We start from the raw sequence: 25,043 nt of genomic DNA, 5'->3' as shown, positions 1-25,043 counted from the left end.
TAAAAATAGACATGCATTTTCAGCACTTTCAAGGATGCTTGTACTGACATGATCAGTTAACCTCTCTTTTTTCTAAATTTGACAACAGTGATTTCTCATACCTATTCTAATTGATATGTAAAATCAATTAAGTCAGCTGTGTTGCAGTTTGTAATTTTAAGGCAAATGTTCATTGTTGTTGCACTTCATTATCAGTACTTAGCCAAAGAGAAGACACTACTAAAATCATTTTGAAAGTGAAAATCAAAATGCTTCATAATTAGTCTTTTATTAATTTAGGGCATTCAAAATATAAAAATAAAAGACTTTAGACATACTGTATATACATATATAGCCTTCGGTTTTACATCCTTTCCAACGTGATTTTTTTTCAGTTAATATCTCAGCCTGATCTTTGATAAAAAGAGAACCATTAGAAAGCAGAAAACACAGCATTGTTTTAGAAAACAAACCAATGAATGTGCCTTTTTTATGTCTCTTCCAGGCCAATCCACCATCGCTCCTGGTGTAATATGGGGTCAGATTCAGTTTTACACCGGGGTCATGCAAACACAGTGGGGCTGTCACAAAAGGGAGTATTAGGCTTCACTGATTTATTTGAAAACATTTAATGCTCTAGGAATGGAGTCTAGGCTTTTTGTACTAAAAACTTAAATTCTGCACTCATGTATACTGCACATCTCCCAGATTAACCCATTCACCTCAGTGAGTTCATTCCAGATTTACACCCCTGTTCCTTACAGCAGGAGTTGACTTCTATTTATTACTTGAAAAACAATTTCTCTTTTTTTCCTTTGTTTATTGTAAAGTAGCTTAAAGATGTATGGCTAATAAGCTAACGTGCTGTGTTTTTCAGTTTACCCATGAGTATAAGCAGTAAAAAGAGTCCTTGGGCAAAGAAATATTCTGCATCATAGGTTTACATTAAAAAAATAGTTATGAAATTTGACCAAAAAAAAAGCCAGTCACCAAGGGCCAAGGTCAGGCACCTTTGCTCATGCTGAGCGACTCTTCCTGCATGCAGTCCTACTGACTTTCCACACAGGTATAAGGTGGTATTTACAACAGGCAAATGCATGAAGCACAAACTGTACTGAAACAAACAAACAAACAAAAAATAGTTCATGATGGTGTGTGTGTGTTCACAGATGAAGATTAATTAATAAAATGTCTTGTCCTGGCTTTAAAAAATTATCCCAATTAAGATGAAGACAAGATAATTCAAGCAACTCATACAAGCTGAGGAACTGTTTTTCTATCTTCCATAACACACTAATGCCTCATGGGAATCTCAGATAAGAAGACTTATATCCCAGAAATTTCCTTGTTGCACTGGAAAACACGGAAAACTTTTAACATAGGTGCACTTCATTGCAGGCTTGTGAATCCTTGGAGCTCAAAAATCTGTGCTTTGAAAGGCTGCTTGTCCTTTATCTTTTTATCACTTTTTCCTTAGATGTATATTGCCTGTGTTGCATGGGTAACAATAGGTAGACTTAATCAATAATTCCATTATCCAGGAAAGAAAAGGTTGAAAGCTAAAATTCTATTGTCAACTAAATCAGTTATTGACTCGTGATCTTTTCCTTTTTTTTTTCTTTAATTCCTAGTTTATTTTTAGTAAAGAGCTAGTCTACAGTTAAACCAATTTATTTTTCATGGTGGCTGCATAAACTTTTATCTTATTTCAACTCTATGTAAAAACAGAATAGGATCAGTCACCCTACTAATAGTACGGCAGTGTGGAAATGCACTTGTGTGCAAATTTCATTACAAGTAGTGGTTTCCAGCAGTCTGTTAAAAAGTGTTCTACTGAATAGCAATGGCTTAAGCATCTCATTAAAGCTAACCAGCTGTTGAATTCCTTTGCTGTACTGAGGCCTGAGAGTATGGGATCATATTCAAGATCAGATCTTTCTTTCCTTAGGGCCATAATACAATACCTGTGTTCTTTACAGAAATACTGTTCAGTTGACTGTTTTTTAAAGCAAAAAAGCAAAGGTGGCTGCAATAAGTAGAGTCCACCTGTATTTCAGTGGATTTACTGTACACAACATTTGTACTGATTACTTCTATTATTAGGAAAAATTGCCCACTGTTGTTTCAGTGATGAAACCTGGAAATCTACAAAGAGAGGAATGTATTTTAAGAGAGGACTGTATTCTACCTTCCCACTGAATGGATGTTTAATATTGTACGCAGATAGAGCAATATTTGAAGAATGACGTTTTCTCCTTTGTTTTAACCATCTTTGCTGTAATTTAAGTTATTGCACAACATTTATAAAAATATACAATATATTAATATTCTATGAAGGATATGAAATCTCACACCAATCTTTATATTTTTTCCATGTTCATATTCTGAACATACCTACAGCATGTGGAAAGCATTCTGGAATAATATTCAGAACTTTATTATTGCCCAAGGAAAACAGGTAAATTTTCAAAGATCAGAATGTTAGCTCTCTTGGGATAAAACTTAAGAAGGTTTAAAGCAAAATAAATGGGACAGAGTACTTGCCACTGGATACAGAAATCTAGAAAGGGAACTTGTTAATATTAAATAATATCTGTTTGTAGCACCACCACCAGTATACCTACAAGGGAAAAAAATGATTCAGAACAACATTGTAAACTTTACCAAGAGCCATATTTTACATTCATTAAAGCAGAAATTAAAGACAACTTCTTCTTAAAAAATATATATATAATCTTGGGGCCAAAAATGCTGGACACAAGTGAGCTGACAATGACAGTACAATTCTGTTTCACAGTGGTTTTGCTAACTTACATGGCTTTGTAAGCATCCTTGCAAGTTTCACACTAACAGCATTTTTTTCTCTTCAGAATTCAGTTTTGTTCAGATATTTTCCACCCATTTCTGTTTCTGTGCTTAACATGGATGTGGTATTTTGTGAACATGGGAGGCTGGGTGCAACTGGGGAGTGTTTATTGACTGGATTTTGGTCTTTGAATCTTCTGCTAGAGAAATAACTGTATTTCATGAGATGCTGAAGCCTCCACACAAAAACATGATGAAAAAAAACTTACCTAAACTTCATCACCTGAGGCTATCACCCCACCACGCAAAGACACAGAAAATACCTAGAAAGTCACCTTTTTAACTTCCAAGAAAGGAGAAAAAAAAAAGAAAAAAAAAAAAAGGAAAAATATAAATGTACTGGGGAGTGAAAACAAATGCTGTCAAAAGCCTATATTTACAAATGGATAAAAGTACTAATGTATTACTGCCACTGATGACGAAATGCGAGAAGAATCTGAGAGCTGCACATTGCCTTGGTTCTATATTTGATTACCAAAACTCAACAAAACAACAAAAAAAGTGATCTCTTAATAGCAGTGGATTGCATAACCTCATCAATATGGAGGTTTGTTCTCTAGAGACAGGTCTTTGGCAATTACCTTCTATTTAGCCACCATTGCTGATTTGAGGCATAGCAGAATTTCCTGTGATGATTTTTCTTTATTGATTTCTACACAAATCTTAACAACAATTGCACATTTAACAAGTCTGTGGTGATTAAGAATAAATACGTGTGGTTTGACCAGAGGAGAGTCAGACAAGTTTCCACGGGCCCTTTGAGGGACACAAGATCTTTAGTCGGAGAGTGCAAGGACATCAGCACATTCCCCTCTGTTTGTGGTGTTGCCTTCAACTCTTTCAATCCCGAAAGTCCAACGGGATGCAAGTCAGGAGGAGAAATGCCCGGTACTGCCAGCACGAGGAGAGCAGTCCGTGAGCCAGGCGCCAGGGACGCTCATCCTGGACCAGCTCCTGCATCAGAGAGCGGAGGCTGTGACTGAGTGGCTGCCTTCCCTGGCTGTCTGCATGCCTTTGAAGGCCAGCGAGGTGGGGAGGTCGCAGCTGTGCGGGGAGAGTGGTGTGCCTCCGGCATGCTGCCAGCTGTGGCCCGCCATGTAGCCAGAGGGGGCCGCGCTGTATGTCATGTACGGCGAGACTTGGGCTGGCGTGGCATAGGGAGGCATGGCCGGTGCAGACACGAAACTGCCGACAGCTGGGAGGCCGTTCGGTGCCTGAAAGGAAAGGGAGAAATGTTTCTAAGGGAGTAAAACAGTTTAGATATAAGGGAGAAATTCTTCACGGTGAGGGTGGTGAGGCACTGGCACAGGCTGCCCAGAGAAGCTGTGAATGCCCCATCCCTGGAGGTGTTCAAGGCCAGGCTGGATGGGGCTTTGAACACCTGGTCTGGTGGGAGGTGTCCCTGCCCATGGCAGGGGGGTTAAAGTTAGATGCTCTTTAAGGGTCTCTTCCAACCCAAACCATTCTATGAGTCTATGATTCTAAGACAAATCCTATCTGTAATAAAAGAAGCTGCTGAGGCATTTGTACAAGAACCAGGGCTGGTGATGCCCATATGACAGCAGCCGAGAGCCACCTATCATCATTCCCCTGGATTTCCGTGGTGCTGAGGCCCCTTTGTGCTTTGCTTGTAAGACCAGCTACCCTGCATCAGCCCCGCACACCCCTCCCAGGAGCCCAGCCATGGCCGTGACCAGCTGCTTACATTTAGGAAACACATACAAAAAGCAGGGCAAGAACTACCGAGCCTTATTCTGTGCTCCTACTATGGTTTAATTATTAGGTGGTCCTGTGTGGAGCTAGGAGTTGGACTCAATGATCCTTGTAGCTCCCTTCCAACTCTGAATATTCAGTGATTGTATGAAGGTAGCCTCCTTGTAAGCCTACCTGCCTTCCACCAGCAATGCCAGGGACTCCTTAAGCCCATGGTTGCATCTCCTGGTGATGTTCAAGAGCTAGTGCTGGATCTATTTGTGATGGACCCATCCCAGCGCCTCACCTGCCCCAGCCCCAAAGGGCTCAGCCCTGAGCTGCAGCAGGCAGGCGCGGGCACGGATCCTGGCACAACGCTCCCTGGAGCGGAAGGGTAACAAGCAGCTGGGGGATGGGAACATCTGAAACTCTTTGGTAACTGTTTGCTCAGAGCATGAGTCAGAACTGTAGTAGTATTACTGATGATGTCTTTTAAAATCTGTTTTCTAGGTATCTGGATATACCCCTGCAAAGGTTCTTTGCCCACAGCTTCTCCAGGTTTCAATAGGGCTTCTGTGCACAAAGCAATTACAGGGCTGGGTCCTTTCCTGCAAGCTATTTTCCTAGGTCCTCCCTAGGCTAGGGAGAAGGGTTTCTATTTAAATAAAGAAGGGAGAGTCCTTCAGTCTACCAGGGTAGGATTTCACAATGAATGACTCCTTATTTAAATAAAAATAATAAAAAAAAAAGTTCAGTGGTTTATTTCACACCCTATAAATGCTTCTTCAGCAGAACAGGAACAAAACAGGATCATTTATCTTGCCTAGGTTTTGATTTGTGTAGTGTTTATGTTTTAGGATTTCTGGTGTTGTTTTTTTTTTTTTCCCAGAAAGGTTTTCTATCTGGGTATGAAAGAGCAAGTATCAATTCAGCAAATCATGTCGTGTCTGCCAATTTTGCAGAGATTTAATCACCTGGTAAAACTGGACCTAACCTGGACAGTGCAGAGTTGAGAAATGAAACAGACTTTTGTTCCTGCTAAAACTTTATTCAATGTTAACATTTCACTTACCAATCTCTGTCTGGATTGCACCTGCCTAAATTTCCAGTATTTATCTCCATAAACAACACTGGCCTAGTTTCAGGTTTGTTTTTCCTACCAGTGTAACTCAGTTCCACTGGCTGGACTGTCCTCTCATTGCCACTTGGGAAAATAAGCAGTAATCCTGCTGGAGTCAATATAAATGTGTACAGCAATCTAAAACAGCAGGAGACAGTGAGGGGATTCCAGCCATAAGCTTCAAATAGGGATATTAATTAGTGCAAAACATACAGCTGCAGCAGCAACGTAATCGTCATTCCAAATCCATAAACACTTTGTTGAGGCTGAACTTGCCTTATTCTTTTGAAAATCCAAATATGTGACCTGACCTTCAACTCCAATTACACGTCCCATACTGTGTCTCAGAATTACACTTTAGCCTTGGTTCTAAATATCAGTGTTTGCAACAATATTAATTAATACAAACCCTCAAATAATTGCACTGTAAATTCGTACACTTCTTAAATCACATGGAAAATTATTTTACTGAATTTACCAGAAAGTAAAAAGTGTGACAGGTCCTAAATAGCAGCTGTTCTCCAAGCTCCCTGACTCTTCTATTGTGCAAATGCTTTTCAGCAGCATATGAAACAAGAAAAGAGCACCTCTCTGGTTTTCCTGACAGCAACAAAAAGCTTTTCACAGGGGCAGCAGAGCCATTAGAGGTGGGTTGTAACACTGGGACATCAAGACCCACAGCCTAGAGGGATCCTGCAGGGAGAAGTACAGAAACCCTGATGGAGGGCTGGAAAGAGACCTGGGACAAGTCCCTGGGGAGTCTCATAGCCGGTGCGGCAGCACAGGACAGCCAAACCTCCAGCCCCTGAGGCTCAGAAGAGGTTGTTTGGACTCTGTGATGCCACCCTGCTCCCCCAGGCTTGCCCACTTCCAAGCAGTTTGGTGCCAAGCAGTGGGCTCAAGGATGAAAGCCCTGTTTTAAGTAGGGTTCCTCAACACGAATGGTCATGTCCCTTGGTTGTGTCTTTGCAAGGATTCCCCCTAGGCTACAGAGAAGTCACATGTCCCTCTAGCCTCCTGCGTTGTTGCTGCTCCCCTCTATCACATGTGGCTCTGGGAAAAGCCAGGCTCCTCATTTGCCATGGAGAAGAGAAAATGCTTCCCATATGCTGTACAGACTGCCGTGCTATAGGATGCTCTCCAAACACTGGCGCTTCCTCTTAAAACTCTTTAGAAAAGGCAGATGCTCTAACAGTGCCTCATCTGAGGAAAAATAAGTACTTAGGCTACGAATGTATCCTTCAAAGCTGTGTGCAGTGCTGACTTATGCCAAGTTGAAATACCACTTGATGCAATCGCTTTGCCAAGCATCTCTACCCACCCTGCTATCACAGGCCAAGTGTGTATGGGTAGTGCATGCCGTCAGTGAGAAAGGCAACTTTTGGTCCTCAAAAATGAATTCCTGCTATGTCCAACCCTAAACTGCATCCAGGAAAAAAAATGTATATGTATATATATATATATATCTAGAGATGGTGACTATGTCTACACATGTAAATAAAATAGACCAGGGCCAACTCTCTGGTCCTGAGGATGAGCCGTGTCACACAATACTCGTCTCTACAGCTCACCTTCCTTCTGCCTGAAACAAGAAGGCCTTGTCCACGCAGCCTGCTGGGAAGGGTCCCTGGGCTGTGCCCTGCCAGACCCCATGCTGAGGGGCATGCTTTTCTTAAACCACAGCTGTGATAACTGATGTTTTCATGGCATCTAACTGTTTGGAATGTGAGGAATATCTTGCCCTAAAAACAGAGGCCAAAACATGGAGACACTTGTGTAGGGACCACCAGTTGTGACCTGCCAGAGGCCACCAACACTTGAAAGCTATTGTCTCTCCCTCGCTGAATAAATGAATCACTCTGATTTTATTTCCAGGGCTACAAAGCTTTACTGCTCGAAGACATGAAGATGTGAATGCCAATTGATGTCTCGAGGAAAACAGGCAGCACTGGGGTGGGTAAGGACTGGCCCGGCACACAGCATGGTTCTGCTCCAGCAGATGTTTGAGCTGTCCTGGCAAAGCAGCCAGAGGCCTATTCTGGTCCAAATGTAAAACCAAGGGGCTGGAGAAAACCTCACCTTGCATGACTTAAAATTGTGCTATTCAAAAAAAAAAAAAAAAAAAAGTCTGACTTTCATCAGTGAAGGACTTGGTACAATAATTTTAACCACAAGGGTTTTTGCTTCTAAACAGCTTTAGATACAATGTGTAGGTTATCAGAAGGGTTGAATCTTGTCTGTCAATCTGGCACTTTTTACAAACATGACATTCACTTAAAATAAATGGAGGGGATTAAGTTCCACAAGCCTGTATATACTGGATGAATAATTCATCCTGCAGTATTTCAATCAGAGGAAATGAACACCAAAATCCAAACATTCATAATTAGGAGTGCGAGAACCCCATGGTGATTATGAATTTTTAAAACCCTTAGAACTTGTTTTAAGTGCAGAGCTTCTTGAACATTGTTTTTAAGTTTTATAAACAGTTTTTTTTCCTTAATTTAAACCACTGCCTTTCAAGGGAAACAATTTAAAAAGCAAGCAAACAAACAAACATGTAGTTCTAACTGATGGAGAACCTCTGCTGTGCGAATGATTAGGGTTCCTGTTTGGAGTACTTTACTGCCTGGCTTCTACAGAGACCAGAGAGAAATATTTGCTCTGCATTGCTGCCTCTACTGATGTTTTGAAGTAACTGACGGAATAAGTATTTCCAAATTTTAGAGCTGTGTTCTCTACCTAAAGCACGTGACCTCCAAATGATTTGTAAATTCAGTCAAACCTGTTCTCACAAAGGTACCTGCAAAACAACAGTCGGGTCAGGATCACAAGTTCAGTCTCGTGCTGTTCTACTGCGTTACTGCTGATACGCGCCAGTGCAAGCGAAAGGAATATCCAAGACACAATACAAAGCCAAAGGGACTTAAAATGTCACTTTATGTGATATAAAATGATGATGATGAAGCAAATGACTGTGTGCATTTTCACCAGTGAAGGAGTTGACTCGGTAGTTTTAACCCAGGGACTTTTAGTTTTAGACACCCTAGGTACAATACATTGTTTTCAGTCTGTTTGGGATTTGGGATATAAAGGGGTGGGTAGCCGAAAAGCAAGTCTAGACCCAAGCCTGCTTGGGATTGTCTTTGGAACAAATAATTTCCACCAGCTGTTTAGATTCCTAAAAGTCGAAACCTGAGATAGCCCCCCGCAGCTCGATTTCTGTTAAGAAGGTTATGCTGGTGTAACGTGCCATACAGCTTCAGCCTCCTCTCCTGTATTTTAGGAGACAGGACACAAACTTTCCTCACAAACTTCCCAAACAATCCATGCCAGACAAGCAATGTGACTTTTTTTTTCCTGCCTTGGCCATGTTAACACCAAAGAAAACACAAGCTAGATTCCACTTTCAGGTATAAATTCAAATTCTATATAGATATATTCTATACCTCTCTGTAACTGAGTGATATCATTTTGTTTCATCCCTTGTCTGCTTTTCCTTGTCTGCATTTTGCTTGCTAGATATGTTCTATGAGCATCCAAATTAGATCATCTCCCTGTGATCCTTTCACAAGTAGGAAATGTTTCGTAAGATGACCCAGAGTCACCTAATTTTTCTCAGAAACAGCATTCCAAATTGTAAACTTGCATTTAGGTTAGTTATTATTAATAGCAGTCATGTGAATGACCTCATTCCAAGTTTACATGAATACAAACGTTAGGTGGATGCCACCTCGGTTTTATAGTCTAACTCCACAGTAAGTGTTCAAAAGAATGCAAATGATTCTTCTTATTTTAAAGTAATTGTTTCCAATGATTTGAGTCATCTGCCCATTGTAATGCAATTGCTACAATATTGTTTTACAGAGATAGTTTTCTATATTGACTAAGCATATGTTTTGTGGAAGTATTCAAAACACATATTAAAAAAGTGTTTCTGGAGAAACAACTTTGGCTTCAAGACCAAGCTAGCTAATTTGACAGCCCTAATGAGCTTGGACAGTGAGTCAGACCAAGCTCCCGTGCCGGAACCAGCAGCAGTTCTGCCTGTGTCACAGAGGAACACACCTCTGGTGAGTTAGGCTGCTGCTTCATACGTATTTCCTAACCCTAACTCTGCCTTGGACAGAAGGAACCCTCCCTGTCATTGGATCAGCAAGCTCAGCAATTGCCTTTATCCTCCAGCCCAGGGCCTTTCCCCAAGAGCAAACGAAACAGATCTGTGGAGGCATCACCACAGCGCTACCGAGAGCAGCAGCTCCCCTGCAAAATGGAGAGCTGGCAGCAGCTTAACTACAGCAGCGCTACCAGAGCTCCACAAACAGATGCTCTCTTGCTGCTCATTTTTCAAAACAAAAAGCTTAAACAATTTCTGGAAACACCAAATGTTCTCCGAATGTCCTGAAAACGCACTACAGGGTAGCTACTGGAGGAGTCATTTTTTCCACAGCAAGGGAAAAGCATAGCACTGAACTGAGCTGAATATCGAGTCCTTAAATCAGAAGAGCAAACTGCCTAAAAACCCAGAGGATATCTAATGTTCGTAGTGACGTGCACATAATCAGTCAAAACGGTTACGGCAACAAGACTAGGAGCAATCAAATGCAAACTACAAACATAAAGGAAGCAAACCTGCTAAATCTCCCTTTTAATTGGAGGTTAAATATGATTTATAAATCAAACCAACAGATGGGATCCCAGGGGAAGAGTAAACAAATTTTCCAAGTAAAACATCAGCAGCAGGCATGTAATGGAAATCTCATTTCAGAAAATGGCATTACCTAAAGATACAAGTAATACACCTAAGTTTCTTTTAAGCTTTTAAAATAACTTTAAAAATAGAATAGTAGAATGACATTTAAAAATATTTCGGTACAGATTGTAGTTACCTAAATTAGACCTAAATTCTGAAGCTACTATTCAGTACTTCAATGGGAAAAATGACATGATCCTACAAACACTCATCAGCATCCCCCTGAAATTAACGTGCCCACACAGGTAAGTCACAGTAACCTAAAGAATAAGGGCTACAGAAGTGAGCAGTGAACAAATTTATCCAGTTCATGATAACTTTTCATTCAGAATCTAAGAAAAATTTAATAAAATTGCTAAGATGGCAGAGTACATGTGATAACTTAGTCAGAGCTGATTCTGCAAACCACAGTTTAGTGACATTTCCTAATACTGGAAATTTTTTGCAAAAATCTTTTCATAGCTCATATTAAACCGTATCCATATTCTTATATGAATTAACTTATTATATTTAACATGTTCCCACTTCCATTTTCTGTTAATGCCACTGCAAGCAGAAGGGACTAGAATGGACTCTGAAAAGTGAAAACATTTTCATCAAATAATTGTGACGTCCAAAATACCCTTGAACAGATGGGGGAACATTTTGTAGGTAGGATATTACTTTGAAATATATGCCTTAATTTTCAATAAAGATTGGGCAGCAGTAACACACCGGAATTGAGGAGCTTTTAAAATAACACATGGGCAAGATGTTTACAGTCAATCTGTCTCTCAGCTGAGCTGGGTTGATTCCCAGAAGACTGGGCTTTGAAAAATAGGAAGAAAACTTTCAAGGATGGGGAGTTACAGGATCCCTCTTTCACTGTAAGTTGTATGCTGATATTCTATTTGAAGACACAATTAAAACAGAGTTATATGCATGCTTAAGTGCTTTAAGATTGCAAACATAATTAGTTATCCAATCCTACATCATCTCTCTTACATTGATGCTGTTTTCTTTACAGCTACTTTTCCCATTACTAAATTCAATAGTCCTTGCATTACACTGTACCACATGAGCAAATCACACTACTTCCTTCTAAAATAAAACTTCATTCCCTTAATAATGAGCAGATCCTATTCCCTGTGTTTAATGTGCTTTTTTATTAACTTAAAGTTGTTTCCTTTACTTGTAGGCAACCCCAGCTGCACTGAATAACACAGAAATCAGATAGGATCAATTGAGTGTTTTAACTATAGTTGCGACATGCATCAAAATCACTCTTAATTATATTTTCCTATCAAATTTTAAATCTCAGCCTCTTCGGGGAAATAAAAACCCACTTTTGAAAATAGAAATAACTTGAATTTACACACTATCACTGATCCTTTCCTAAAGGAGCCAGGGGCATTTTACATCTTTTCCAAAACAAACTACAACAGAATAAAAAAAAAAAAGAAAGAAAGAAAAAACTCTTTCACAAAGACTTAAACTGATAAAAACAACCTGAGACAACCTAAAAACAGCAGAGGGAAGACGAGGCAGGAGAAAAAGACGAGACAAAGCAGACCGAGGGAAACCTGAGTGCGAGGGAAAAGTGGGAGCAAGTGTTTTAGATGCTTCTTCAGAAGAGGATTATTTTAGGTGATTTTTCACAGTAAAGTGATTTCTACCTCATACGGCACACCAGGCACACGCTACAATGCCTGCCTAAAATGTCTCGCAAAAGCAGAGTATTGTGCAAGGGCTGTATGTTCATGGAATGGTTTTCATTCCAGTTTAGAAAGGACTATGTAAGTAAGTGGAAGTCACTGCCTTTTCAGTGAAAGTGTTGGCTTTTGGATTGTCTTCTGTTATTTAGCAAACCTCACAACTGAGCTACTTCAGCCTAATGTGAAAAAAAATCTATTTGCTCTGAGTACAAAGCTCGATTGCAATAACGAAGACACAACTTTAGCCTCCCATAGACAGATATACTGTGCTTACTAGGACAAAAGAAAAGCTTAGGAAAAATCATGCCATGTGAACAAACTCCCCTGAGTAGGAACTAGGAACAGATTCCCATAGTTTTAGAACAGATTTGCACAACAATTTCCCCCTGGTATTTTGGCAAAATCTGGAGTCGGGCAGGGCAACTATGGACATTAAACAAGCAAATACAATGAAAAGAATAAACATTTGTTCTTTCTACAATGATATACTAAACTATGATTTTTTAGCAAAAAGCTCTACAAAAAAAATGCCTTCTGTATATAATATAATTTACAATTTATTGTAATTTTAATACAGGGTATAAGTATTTAAATATTGGGTTATTTAAGGTTGAGGCTGTGAGGTTGGCAGAAGGAGATGTTACAGGCACAGAGACATCAAAGAGCTTCTTTCTAGATGGACCTTGGGTAAATATGGGAACAAACACAACACATCCCCATTTTGTCCTCTTTAAGGAGAGGCAAAACTGCACTCCCCTTTGTCTAACAAATCTCTGATGCTGTAGAGGCCATTACTGGGAAGTTATCAAGTTAAGGAAGGTGAAATCACATCCCATCAATCATTGAATGACCATCATCATTATGATTAGGCAAACAGGCAATCCCTAACAGACGATCAATTGCCACAACAGACAAATTCAAACACACTGTACAGTCTTTATCTACTTTCCACTCTCCTGCAAGTACCAGAAGACTGAAGAGATGAAATCCTATCTGGTCCCCTTGTCCCGACACTCTGTTCCTTGGCTGAGTGAGGTATCTCCCACCTCTCGCTTTCCAGTCCATAGTCCTGTTTGTCACAGCAGAGCTCCTGGCTGCTTGGGGCCCTTTGAGCAGAGGGTGCTCAGCGTGCAATTTGAGTGTCATTACACCATTCACTCACCTCTCTGACTTTCTTTATTAGTTTCATCCGGGTGGAGTGCCCTGAAGCCATGTGGGTTGGTGGGCAGGGCACTGTGTTTTGGCCGTGGAAGCAGGTGGCCAGTAAGAGGCAGGTCTCACAAATGGGGTTCGAATGGGGTGCCATCCAGATCACCTGGGAAGGAATCGGGTGCAGGTAGTGGGATCAGCTCATGCCCCTCACCCACAACATGCATTGACATGGATGCCTAGACCTCAGACAAGCCACCTTAAGTGACAATATTTTAATAATAGACACTGGCCTGGAGATAAGACAGAACCAGAGTCTCCAAGACAAGGTGAGAACCCTTGCACCAGACAGGAACTCTGCCTACAATTCTTCTCGGTCATACGTCAGGGAAGCTAATAAGTCCCTCTCCTTAATACCACCCCTTTCCCGAGGTATGGGTTGGGAGCAGGCAGTCTAGACCTTTATCCTTATGGATTTTGCATGTATCCATAATAGGAGTCCAAATCTCTGAATCCTGAGTTAGAAAATAGGATGCCAAACAAGCAATCTTCAAATGAAATTTTGCAATAAATAATCTGTGTAGGAGGGTCATGTAACTGGCCATAACATTTAAAGTTACATTGTCATCTTGCTCCCAAAGAAGTAATTATATGCCACAGGTTCTAAGTAGTGTAGATAAAAACAATTACAGATGCTTTGGCCACCACATATATAGTTCATTGTTCATCTACAGTCAAAGATCAGGAACTTAAATATTTACATTGCCTATACTTTCTATGTAAATAGTTGTCCAGAATTGCACCCACAATTATTTGCAATCGCTTGCCCTAAAGTGGAGCCTTCTTTTTTATGCTGCAAGCACATGTTGCTCATGATCTCCTAATCAGAACACAACTGAAGAACAAGGGGCGCTATCCCGGCAAGCTGAAAAGTCAAGGCAGTAACAACTGAGGAAGTTTTGCTGAGGCAGAGGTGAAGGGGTTGCTACTTTGGGGTCTGCCCAGTATGTCACAGGAAGATGTCACCCGAGGCATGTTCACAAACCCCTTTTAATTAAGACGAGTGTTTTCAGCAACTCCAGTAGGTTTGGTTTCAGGCCTCCTAACAGCTCAGCCTTTCCATGAGCAAGCTTGCAACAACCACTTGCTCTTAGATCCCAGTTACAAACATATTTCTGTTAATGAGTATCAGCTCCCTTTGGCAATGCGCACGTCTACTTTCTGCAAGGCACACAACAAATAATTCTGAGAAAAAATATTTCCAAAGCCATTTGCCTCTCAACAAATTGTACAGGCATATGTCAGATCTTCTGTATTTTCATACATGTGCAAGTACAAACTGCAGTTCTTTCACTTTACATGTCCCTGAGGTTAGTCCAAAAAGTCACAAGCACGAGATGGCTGAAAACTGCATTTTAAATATGATACATATTTATTAAATAGTGTCATTTCAAATGCAGGGAACAAATGGCTTTGTATTCCAGTGATTTCAGCTGATATTTGTTTTTCAAATGCAGCCATTAGTATAAGCTGCTTAATGCGTAAAATACTCAGAATATTCATTCTTTGTGTTAATAATATAATTACCCATGGAAGCCTTCCCCCCAACACCACATTGAATGGGCCTCTCAGTATAAATAGTGGAATGTAACTCAGCTCTGTATGAAACGTGTATGACCTAAAACTGTCAAGCTCTCAGAAAAATCTATTTTCCTTTTTGTTTTCTCTGATTCACAGTTGCTCTGTTTGCAATGTTGTATGACAAGAGAAACGTGTGGCAGTATTGCAGTGGGAAAATATAATGCAGTTACTTACATAGAAATGACAACTTGGGGCATCAGGTAATTAAAAGTGAAAAGAAGCTTTACAAGGCATCGCTGTGACTTCCTGTGCAGTTTTTGGTGCAGAATGACAGACTGCCAGGCAGAGCTCTCAAACTCCCCAAGCCCAAATACCAAACAACATTGCAAACAAAGGCCCAGCGACACCAGGAAATTAATAACACTTAATGTGAAAAATGTTCTACATTCAGTTCAGCTTCATGTTAAACAAGTGTGACTACATATTGCTGAGGCAAAAATTTGAAGCCTTCCTGCCTCTTTTGCGCAATCGTTCCCCAGACCAAATTGCCACTGGTGTGTGGGGCAGGGGACGAAAAGCAGCCATTTGAGCTGGTCTCTGAGATCTGCCCTGGCTGACAAGTGTGGGAGTTCAATGGGACCTCTGCCTGAACAAAAGGCTACAAGATCCCATGTGTTGAAACAAGCGTTTCACTTAGAAGGAGGGTGCAAACATATATGGTTTGAAAGTACAGAACATTTTGTTCTTCGGGCTCCATTTTTCTAGTCTTGCTCATGCAGAGGGAATTTCCAGGGGCCTTCCTGAGAGGTAAAATAACTTCCATGATTAAGGCTGGAGGAGCAAGTCCTTCACCCACCTAGCAGCTATGGAGCTGTTCACAAGCTGTGGGCAGGTGAATCGGTCTTGAACGCTGCAGATGCTTAAAATGTATAGCTGATATTAGTTAGAAACAACAGAATTCCCTACAGGTCCCACAGAATCCTTCATTAATGTGCTTCAGAGCACATTCCCTCTGCTCCTGTTGTGTAATTGGAAAGCCTAAGTAAAACACACTCTCTCGATTCCCTGCTGCTCTACTCCTGCTGTAGGCTCCACTGAGTTTGGTTATACAGACATAAAGCTGGAGTAAGTATTACAGAACAGCCACTTCTCTTCTCCAGGGGAAATCCGCTGTCTGCCTTCTTAAGACCCAGCATTCACAATGAGCTTTGTACAGAGGAGATGAGGAAAATAACGTTTACCCTGAAGTCCAAAGGCACAGCCTATTTCACTGTAATCCTTCTGGCATGTAAATTATCACTGTGGCTTCTCCATTTTCCGCCACTCCAGCTACCTGTTTGCTGGATCTGTATAAATGAACCAATGTTCTCTCCTTCCCCCTGCTCATCTATTTACATCCGAAGCAGTACACATTGTGAAAGACTATGTAAAGATCCAAGGACGTGTCTTTGGCAAGACTTAACTGTAACAGCACGTCACCCCAGACTCCCTGCGCTTCAGCGAATGGACAACTAAGTCAGTTCTACATGTAGCAAGAATTTGGTTCATAAATTCACTTTGCACCTTGTTGGAACAAATCTTTTGTCAAAAAAATAAAAAAGCAAAAACTGGAAAAAAAGCACATTTTCACATCCTTATTTGGCATTAATTTTCTTTGAATACATTCTCTAGTAAGCAAGTCTGAATACTAAATGAATAGATTGGTGTATAGTTCAGAAATTTCCAAAATCTATTAATACGTATTGTTTGTGGGGGAAATCTCCTTTTTATCTTCTTTTAGTGAGCATAACTTAGAAAATGACCTTTTGGATAAATGCTTTTTTGTTTGTCTGCCCTTTAAAACTCTTTGGACAATGTATTTTGATAAATGAATTCCACTTTATTAATAGAAATTTGCTCCATTTTTAGATAGTGAATATGCTTAAATTACATTTATCAGGCAATCTTTCAGATTGAACAGAACTTTAAAATAAAACTGGTATTGACAATAGAATAGTGATATATTATCAAGATGAAAACATAAATATCGAAAGAGTGAAAAAAGATAAAAAATAGTTTCCAACACTGAAATAGTTTCCAGCACTGAAAATAACCCAATTTACCCAATATTGTTCCTCAGCGTGCCTGTTGAGATAAATGAGATTCCAAAGGTTTATAATCTATGAACGACTTTCTGTGACTATTTCAGTAGAATCATTCATTTGGAAAGTGAATGGCCCAGACTGGCACTTAAGACAGGAGAGCCACTGTACAGCCATCCTCAACAGAATAATGGCAAGATATTTCCACAGTTTTTAGCAAGATTCCTAACAAATTATTCTAATTTGTTTTTGTTGTTGCTTTAAAGAAAATTGTGGAAGAGTGAATATTAACTCTAATTCTAAATCTAATTCTAGCTTTAACTGCACAGTCATGGCTAGATTGCAGTGCACATTTTATGTAATACGCAATGAACAAAATAATAATGGGATAATAGAAAAACATAATATAAAGCAAGTATAATGCATTAAGAGCAGAATATTGTTTGTAAGGCAGAATATATAAAAGTGATTGTTCACCTTTGTGACCTACGATATGTCCAACTCTGCCTCCTTCACCTCGTTGCAAGTATTCATGCACTTTGCGCTCAACAATGTGAAAGGGTCTGATTCAGCTACTCTCAGCACCAAACAGGAGATACAAAAACCTCCTCAACGTGGAGTCCAAAACCAGGCACAGGACTCAGCAAATATGTCCAAAGTCTCTGTCCTTGAATAGTAGCATGCTAAACGGAGATCACAGTTTTTCCTTGAATTCATTACAGCTATAACAAATGAATTGGAGGGAAGGCAACGCTTCTGAGAAACTTGTGTTACATTTTGAAATGTTTCCATCGGATGGAAAAAGTACAGTTGTTTTTTTTTTTTATATTCTTTCTTTCTTTCTTTCTTTCTTTCTTTCAAGCCTGTGCTTTCCCAACTAGCAACAGTTGAGTCTTTTATAGCTTTTCTCCTGGCATGGGATTTGATTAGCAAGTACAAGGATTTAGACAGAGATTTGTTAAGTCACAGTTATATTGTGTTGCAATTAAAATGTAGGAAATTCGCAGTCTACTTAAGCGGTTAAAAATGCTTAATGTAGTAGGAAGAAATTACATCTCATTTTCGAATTATTCCCCTGCCTACTGAGCGCAGCGGCCAGTACAGTGCAGCCACCAGGGCGGCGGTCGGCAGCGCCATGGGACGCCCCCGGCTTCACCCGGCCTGGGGGCGGCTCGGCACGGCTCGGTTCGGCACGGCGCGGCAGGGGGCAGAGACCCCGGGAGCGGCGCGGCCGGGGCCGGTCGCGGCGGGGGCCGGTGCGCGGCGATTCTCGGGTGTCTACTCGGCCGGTTGGGCCGGGCAGCCGCTGCACAACCCGGGAGAGAGGCGGCCGGGGTCTCCCGGGGGGGCTGGCGGCCGCCTGTGCTGGGGGAGGCAGCGGAGGCTGCAACGAGGCTCTTTCCCGACGTCGCCCCTCCATGCGGAGTTTTTGGCTCACGACCCAAAAAACCAAGCAGCCGCCCAGCGAAGGCCGACATCGGCCTGAGACCGGGAGCGGCAGCCCCGGGAAAGGGCCGCAGCCCCGGGGCCGAGCTCAGAGGCCTGGAGCATCCCCCCCGCCCGGCCGCCCCTCTCTCTTTACCTGGCTGTACTTGGCCTCCTGCTCCAGGGAGTTCTTCTCCAGCCCGTTCACGGCGTGCTGGGCGGCGGGGGGGAAGCTGTTTCGGCCCAGGCTGCTCCATTCCTCCACCTTGGGGCTGGGGTAAGACGAGGTGTCACTCACTGCGGGAAATACGGGGGAAAGGGGGGAGTTAGAGGCAGGGGTGGCTTGCTGCGGGCAAACCCCGGCCCTGCTCCCGGGGGGGCAGAGCTAAGGGGAGGCCTAAGGGGTGCCCCCTGCACCGTGCTGGATCCCCAGGCTGGCCCTGGAGGGGGGAATGCGGGAGGAGGAGGAAGCGGGCTGGGGGGCTGCGGTGTCCCCCGCTCCCCCTGGTGCAGCTGATGGAAGAGCATCCGCGGCCAAGGCAGGAGCTGGCTCGTCCCCGTGTCGCTGCGCGGGTCCCCACCTGGGGTCTGCAGGATTAGATTTGTCCAGCATGTGTGCGAGCGTGTCCGAGGGCAAAGTGTTTCCCCTGGTAGAGAAGTAACCCCAACACGGCTGCCCAGCGCACCAGGCTCTAAACAAGGTTGGGACCAAACCCAAGAAAACAAAGCAAATAACCAAGCAAAACGCACAGACGAAAAAATAATAATAATAATAAAGGAAAGACACGAAAAATTGGAGCAAAGGGAAGAAAGAAGACAAAAAGGAGAAAAGCCCTGTCCTTTACGCGCATCAGCCGCCGCACGGGAATACGGGGCACGGCCGGGAGCCGGGGGGGGAGGGGGGGGGCACGGCCCCTCCAAGCCCCGCAGGAGGGTGCGGGGTTGCGGGCCGCCGTGGGAGCGGGCGTCCGTGCCCCAGCACCCCGCTCGGCCCCACGCCGAGGCCGGGGAAAAAGCACAAATCTGAAGTTGTCTTAAGAAATTGAGCTCTCTCGGTGAGCGCCCTTTTCTGCTGATCTCACACTTTCCCATGAATAGGGGCTTCCTTTCCGTGTCAGCAAGGTCAGTTTATCCTATAAATCAAGGGCGAGCAGCCCCCATCTGCGGCATCGGCTGCTCAGCAGCCCCAGGTCGGTGCCGGGAAGGGGAGGGGGGAGATTTTACACCGCAGAAAGACGTGTGCAGCTCCGAGGTCTGAGAGAGACGGGGAGATGCCGAGACACCCGGCAGTACCGTCAGAGGCCTGCCTGCCAATGTGGTGTTAATAAAAGAGGAACTCACTAAAAATCTCCAGTTCTCATGTGATTGTAATGTTCTCGTTCTCTTTAATGTTCATTGCCAACACTACCTCTCCCCAGCACAGAGCAGAGGTTGCCAGGCGTGTATTTTTAAAGCCGACTCGGAAACATATTTGTTTGTGCCGGCGCGGTCTGAGGATAACAGTGTACCGTGAAGCAAAGGGCGAAGAAGGGCAAAAATTCGTACGTCTGTATAAATAAAACATACTTATGTGAGTATGTATTGCTTGGAAAAAATGCCAGCTTTCGGAGGAAAGAATAATTATTCTACAATACATAAAGGATCACTTTGCATTTGAAGTGCTGCTGGAACCGGACGATTGCCTTTAAAAACGCAATGAAAACAAAAATCAGCCCCCCTTCCCTCCGCTAATTGGGAGGGAAGAGTGGGACGCAAAGATCGCTGTAGGCGAAGGTTATTTTAGACTGTTGTTTTAACCACATTCACTGTTAGTTCACTGGCAGAGACCGGAGTGGAAAAAATGTCCCTTTCTCTGCGGCAAAGCGTAGCGAGCGGCTGGGAGACACGACACAGTTTCCAGCCGGAGAAACAGAAAGAAGGTGGAAGGGATACAAGGAGCAAATCTTCGGGGTTTCGTTTTCCTGGACCACCGCTTCGAAGGAAAATACAGCATCAGAATTAAAGCAATTAGGTGACATTTGAACTTCCTGCCCGAGCAAATTTGGCCTGATTGCGAAAACTAGAGAAAATGGACTGCTCGCTAACGCCAAGGTGGCGCCTGCGACCCGAGGGCGGCAGCGAGCCCTGTCCCAACCGGAACCGGGACCAGGACCGGGACCGGGATCGGGATCGGGAGCCCCGCGGGCCCCGGGGCAGCGGACCCCGGGGCCGTTCCCCCCAGCCGGAGTCGCCACTTTTCGGGTCACAAAGTTACCGGTGGCTGCCGGTATTTCCCGTTCGCTGGTACGCCCGCGGCTCCCCCCCGGACCTCCGACGTGCCCCGGTCACAGGGCACAGCCCCCGGTAAGTTCGGTGCCGGGGAAAACGCAGGAGGCTTCCCGGGGAAAGCCGCGAAAGCCCCTGCCGAGCCTCGGAGGGGACGGGGAACGGAGTCTCCGGCCCTGCCCCGCTGTGGCTCCGCGTACCCCCCTCCTCACCTTGGTCTGTGATGGAGCGGATCCCCAGGATGTCAGTCACCGAGTGGGACGACGGCCACGTCCGGGGCATGGCCATGGTGCTGGGAATCGCGGGCACCCCTGGGGGAGTGGGCACCTTGGCTCCCGCAGCGGCGATGGGGCTGGGGTAGGAGTAGATGTGGTTGTAGGGCAGAGCGGGCTGTGGGGGCGGCTGGTGCTGCTTGTAGGAGTCGTAGTGATTCTGCTGAGACAGGTTGCCGATTTTGTTCCGGAGGATGCGGCTGATGGAGCTGACCGACGGCACGTTGTACTTGTCACACACGCCATCGGCCAGGAGGCGATCCCGGATCTCCCAGGCGAAGATGCCCGGATCCCTTTGTTTGTAGGTCCGGATATGTTTTACCACCGTGGGGGTGGTGACCCGAGGCTTGCTGCCTCCGATAGCCCCCGGTAGGATGGAGCCGGTCTCGTTGTAGCGAGCCAGGATTTTGCTGACACAGCCGTGGGAAACGCGGAGCTGCCGGCTGATGTCACACGGTCTGATACCCAGTTGCGCCAGTTCCACAATCCGGAGCCTGATGGCATTAGGCAGGGGTCTCCCGTTGACAAACACCCCCCCGAGCTGGTTCACTTCCCCGAAGGCAGGTTCTGCAAGCAAACACACAAACACACCCGTCGGACACGGCCAATGGTTCTGAAGGGGGCGTCTGAACGCCTCGTCACCAGAAAGCAGTTGTCACAACTCGGGGACCCCCTGGTCACTCCACTCACGCTGCTCTCAAATAGCAGAATATCCCCGAAATTAAAAAGAAAAAAAAAAAAAAAAGAAAGAAAAGAAAGAAAACAAAAAGGAGAAGGCGAGACAAAAATGGAAGAAAAGAAACGAAAGAAAGAAAAGCCGTGACAACAAATGTCACATTTCTCCGGACCGTGCATCACACGTATTCCGAAAAAGCACATTCCAGAGACGAAAAGTCGCCTGAACAGGCAAGTCAGCCTTATTGCCACAGGAAGAAGAACGTGAAGAAAAGAAAAAGAAAAGGAAAAGAAAAACATTATCAAAGGCGTGGGGGAGGGGGAGGAAGGAAAAGTAGTTGAGGAAATTCTTTTAAATCTTGGGAGAGGCAAGGGCAACGCGGTGCTTCTGCAAGCCTGGTCGCGACGAACATTTTAAAGCCCATTTCTGGTGCTGTTAGCGCCTCTCTCTTAACAGCACAATTACACCAGGCTGTAAAACAAACGTGCTAAAATGTTAACTGCTCAGATCGGTGTCAGGAATAATATACAACGTGCCACAGGCTCCAGCCATCCACTCGCCTGCGATCCTGCCTCGCACTCGCCTAATAACATTAATAATAAACCGAGCAGTCATTAGCTTTCTCTCTTCCCTGCTCCTGACCCTCGGCGCGTTCTTACAACTTGTAGGAACACGAGCAAAGTCAATAAGGGAGCTGCAGCGGCACATGACGGCGCACGGGTGCTCCCTCTCTCTTGACAGCACTTGAACCCTCCTGCAGCTTCCAGCCACTTACCCATTCCTCTGAGCAGGACACCTCTGAGGCTGCCCTAAATCCCGAGCGGAGCCCTAAGCCCCGAGGCGGTCTGCCGGCCTCTCGCGCTGCCGGCCGCCCTAGCCCACCGGGCTCTCTGCTTTCCAGCGCAGAGGTGGCAGGGGCGCGAGGAAAAAGGGCCACAAGGCAATCTGCTTCCCGGCAAGAGAGCCTTGACTTGTGCATTTCAACCTCAGGGCAACGTGGGCAGGGCTGGGCTGGGCAGGGCGCCGCAGCCCATCACTCACCCGAGCCCGCCCCCGGGGGCGGCCCGGCGGCCCAGCCGCCCTCCCAGTGGCCAGGGGAGATGACAGACAGCACGGGCCTGGCGGCCCTTCCGCTCCCTCTCGGAGGCGTGCTCGGCACCTGGGTCCCCAGTACAATAGAAATGCCTATTTAATACCTGCCTGGCGGTAAGTTGCACGCCAAGTGCAATTAATGCCGGGGCGGTGCTGAGCGGGGCTGGCGCTGTGGTAGGGCAGCACCCTGCCAGGGGACGGGGGCGGGCGGGCAGCCTCGAGGGGACGGGAGCCGTCGGGGGTCCGCGGCGGGCCGTGCCGTGCCGTGCCGTGCCGTGCCGAGCCGGGCCGTGCCGGGCAGGGCGCAGCGCCGGGCTCCCAGCCCCGCGACACCGCGACTGCTGCCGGTCTGGCCTTGCCCTCTCCGCTGAAAGCCGTCGGGGCGGCCGGGGGGATCCTCCCCAGCCCGGTGCCGGGAAAGGAGGGTGTGCCGAAACCCGCGAGGGGCCCCCGCGTTTGCTCGCAGACACGGGAGAGGCGTTCTTTGTTTTCTGCCCCCTTGCAATAAAGCGCTTTTTAACTAACGAATGGTTCACGGGTGGTGCAGGAGACGGTAGCGAGCGGCGGCGGGCAGGTTATTGCTGGGGGAAGCCGCAAAGAGGTCGGGACATCGGCTGCAGCATCTCCTGCCCCGAGAGGAGACGGGCAGGGGGCTCCCAGCCACCGGGGCTGCTCTTCCTCGGCCGCCAGAGCCCCCCGCGGGTTTCGTTTTAGTCCCCGTACTAAATGTGGCGCTGGGCTTAACTGTAAAACATCAGCCTCTTGCAGCTGATTTCGACTATATCAAAGACACTGCGACATATTAACAGTTAAAAGAAAAACAGACAAAGCTGGTAGGAATTAAAGTACGTGTGGGTCACGGCGTGTTTGTATATGTGGAAGACGTGTTTGGTTTGGCACTAGGTGTTCGGATCCCGATCTATGAGCTCGTGTGTGTGCCTCTCATATACATCCCACGTACATCGCGTTACACGCAGAAATCACGGGCTTCCCACCTCCAACCAAAAATTTATCATATTTTTCTTTATTTTTTTCTGAGATTTGTTGTTTGTTTGTTTTAATAGACTCTCGAAGATCCAGGCTCTATAAATGAAATAAAACGTGAAAAGAAATAACATGGTCACCGCGGCGCTCGAAACACCAGCGAGTAAAATATGGATTTGATGTCGCTGGTGTGTATGAACACCGTATAAATATTGAGTGAAATATTCGTAAGAGATATTTTATTGAAATCTAATTAATTGAGCTAGATTTTGGATTCGTATCACAGTGAAAGTGCCCAATGAGGAATAGTGAGGATGTTACAGGAGATCGACCAGAAATTAATGGCACGTTGCAGGCGTTTTTTGGTGGCAAGAAGACGGTAGGGGTTCCTCAGCATGTTATCTATTTGATCGCAATATCGGCGGATACTCTGTTTACTCCGCAGAGGTTCAAAACCAACCATTTTCTCTAGCAATTCTGTGTTTATTTCCGAAACATGAGCTACAAATTCAGCATATCACACTTGTAAATTGCGGTGCTTCCGAAACCTAAATCAAATCACCTCTAGCAAAGGGCTCCCACCGCAAAGACACATATGCGCACAAATGCCATCGTTAGAAAGCAGTGCTCGCAGGCGATAGTCGCAGGCATTTGTTGAAGTCAGAGTCTTTCTCGGCGTCGTGAGCTGCCCTATTCGCACATCCTATAAAAATATCCCATCCGGATATTTTGAAGGTAGGAGGTATTGAATTAGTGGGAGCCGGATCCAGCAGCTCTTTCAGTTCATTCTGCAATTAAACAAAGGAGGGGAGCGCGTGTTCATCGAGCTGCCGACCTGCTCCAGGAGCTTGCTCCTCGCCGACCCGGAGCGGAGCCCGGCACGCCTGCCCTCCCCGCAGCCGCCGCTCCCCGCCCGGCCGAGCCGTGCCCGGCGCCCGGTGCACCGGCACCGGCCCCGCGGGCTCCCCGGTGCACGGCCCCTGCCCTGCCGCCGCTACAGCCCGGTCTAAGCGACCTGTGGCCGGGGACGAGCTCCGGGAGCACGGCTGCTGCAAGCCCGGCCCTGCCACTCCGGGGCTTGAGGAGCCGCTCGGCGCCCACGGAGCTCTCCCCCAGGGTCTCTGTGGTGCTCGGACGTGACACTGCGCTGCTCTCTCACGGTGCCGGGGCAGTTTCTCTCCCCATCTGTGCCTGTTGTGTTCACAACTGCGTCTTTTTCTCCCCCCCTCCCTCCCGCGGGGTGTCCTCCAACCTGTCTGTTCCCCCTCCTTCCCTCTCCCACCCCTCCACCCCGCCTCTGATCTCCTGGCTATTTGGTTTCTTTCCCTTTCTCAATGTGTGTTCCTGATGTGGTCCTGTCGGAAAAGCTCGTTTACTCTGCTCGGGTCTCCAGTGGTTTAAGGATAATGTTTATC

General features: G+C 45.3%; 1 protein-coding gene across 1 annotated transcript; it reads right to left on the bottom strand.

Moving 5' to 3' along the window:
- Nucleotides 1-658: 658 nt before the first annotated feature.
- Nucleotides 659-22,554, bottom strand: PAX9 (paired box 9). Its single transcript, XM_035539337.2, has 4 exons — nt 22,328-22,554; nt 20,817-21,443; nt 18,497-18,636; nt 659-4,058 (listed from the first exon to the last, which is right to left on the bottom strand). The coding sequence occupies exons 1-4, from the start codon at nt 22,329-22,331 to the stop codon at nt 3,804-3,806; spliced, it is 1,026 nt and encodes a 341-aa protein (XP_035395230.1). The 5' UTR covers nt 22,332-22,554; the 3' UTR covers nt 659-3,803.
- Nucleotides 22,555-25,043: the final 2,489 nt, after the last annotated feature.

The sequence above is a fragment of the Cygnus atratus genome, chromosome 5, assembly GCF_013377495.2.
Source record: "Cygnus atratus isolate AKBS03 ecotype Queensland, Australia chromosome 5, CAtr_DNAZoo_HiC_assembly, whole genome shotgun sequence".
In the NCBI taxonomy this organism is placed as follows: Eukaryota; Metazoa; Chordata; class Aves; order Anseriformes; family Anatidae; genus Cygnus; species Cygnus atratus.
This window is presented reverse-complemented; position numbering and strand designations above follow the sequence as displayed.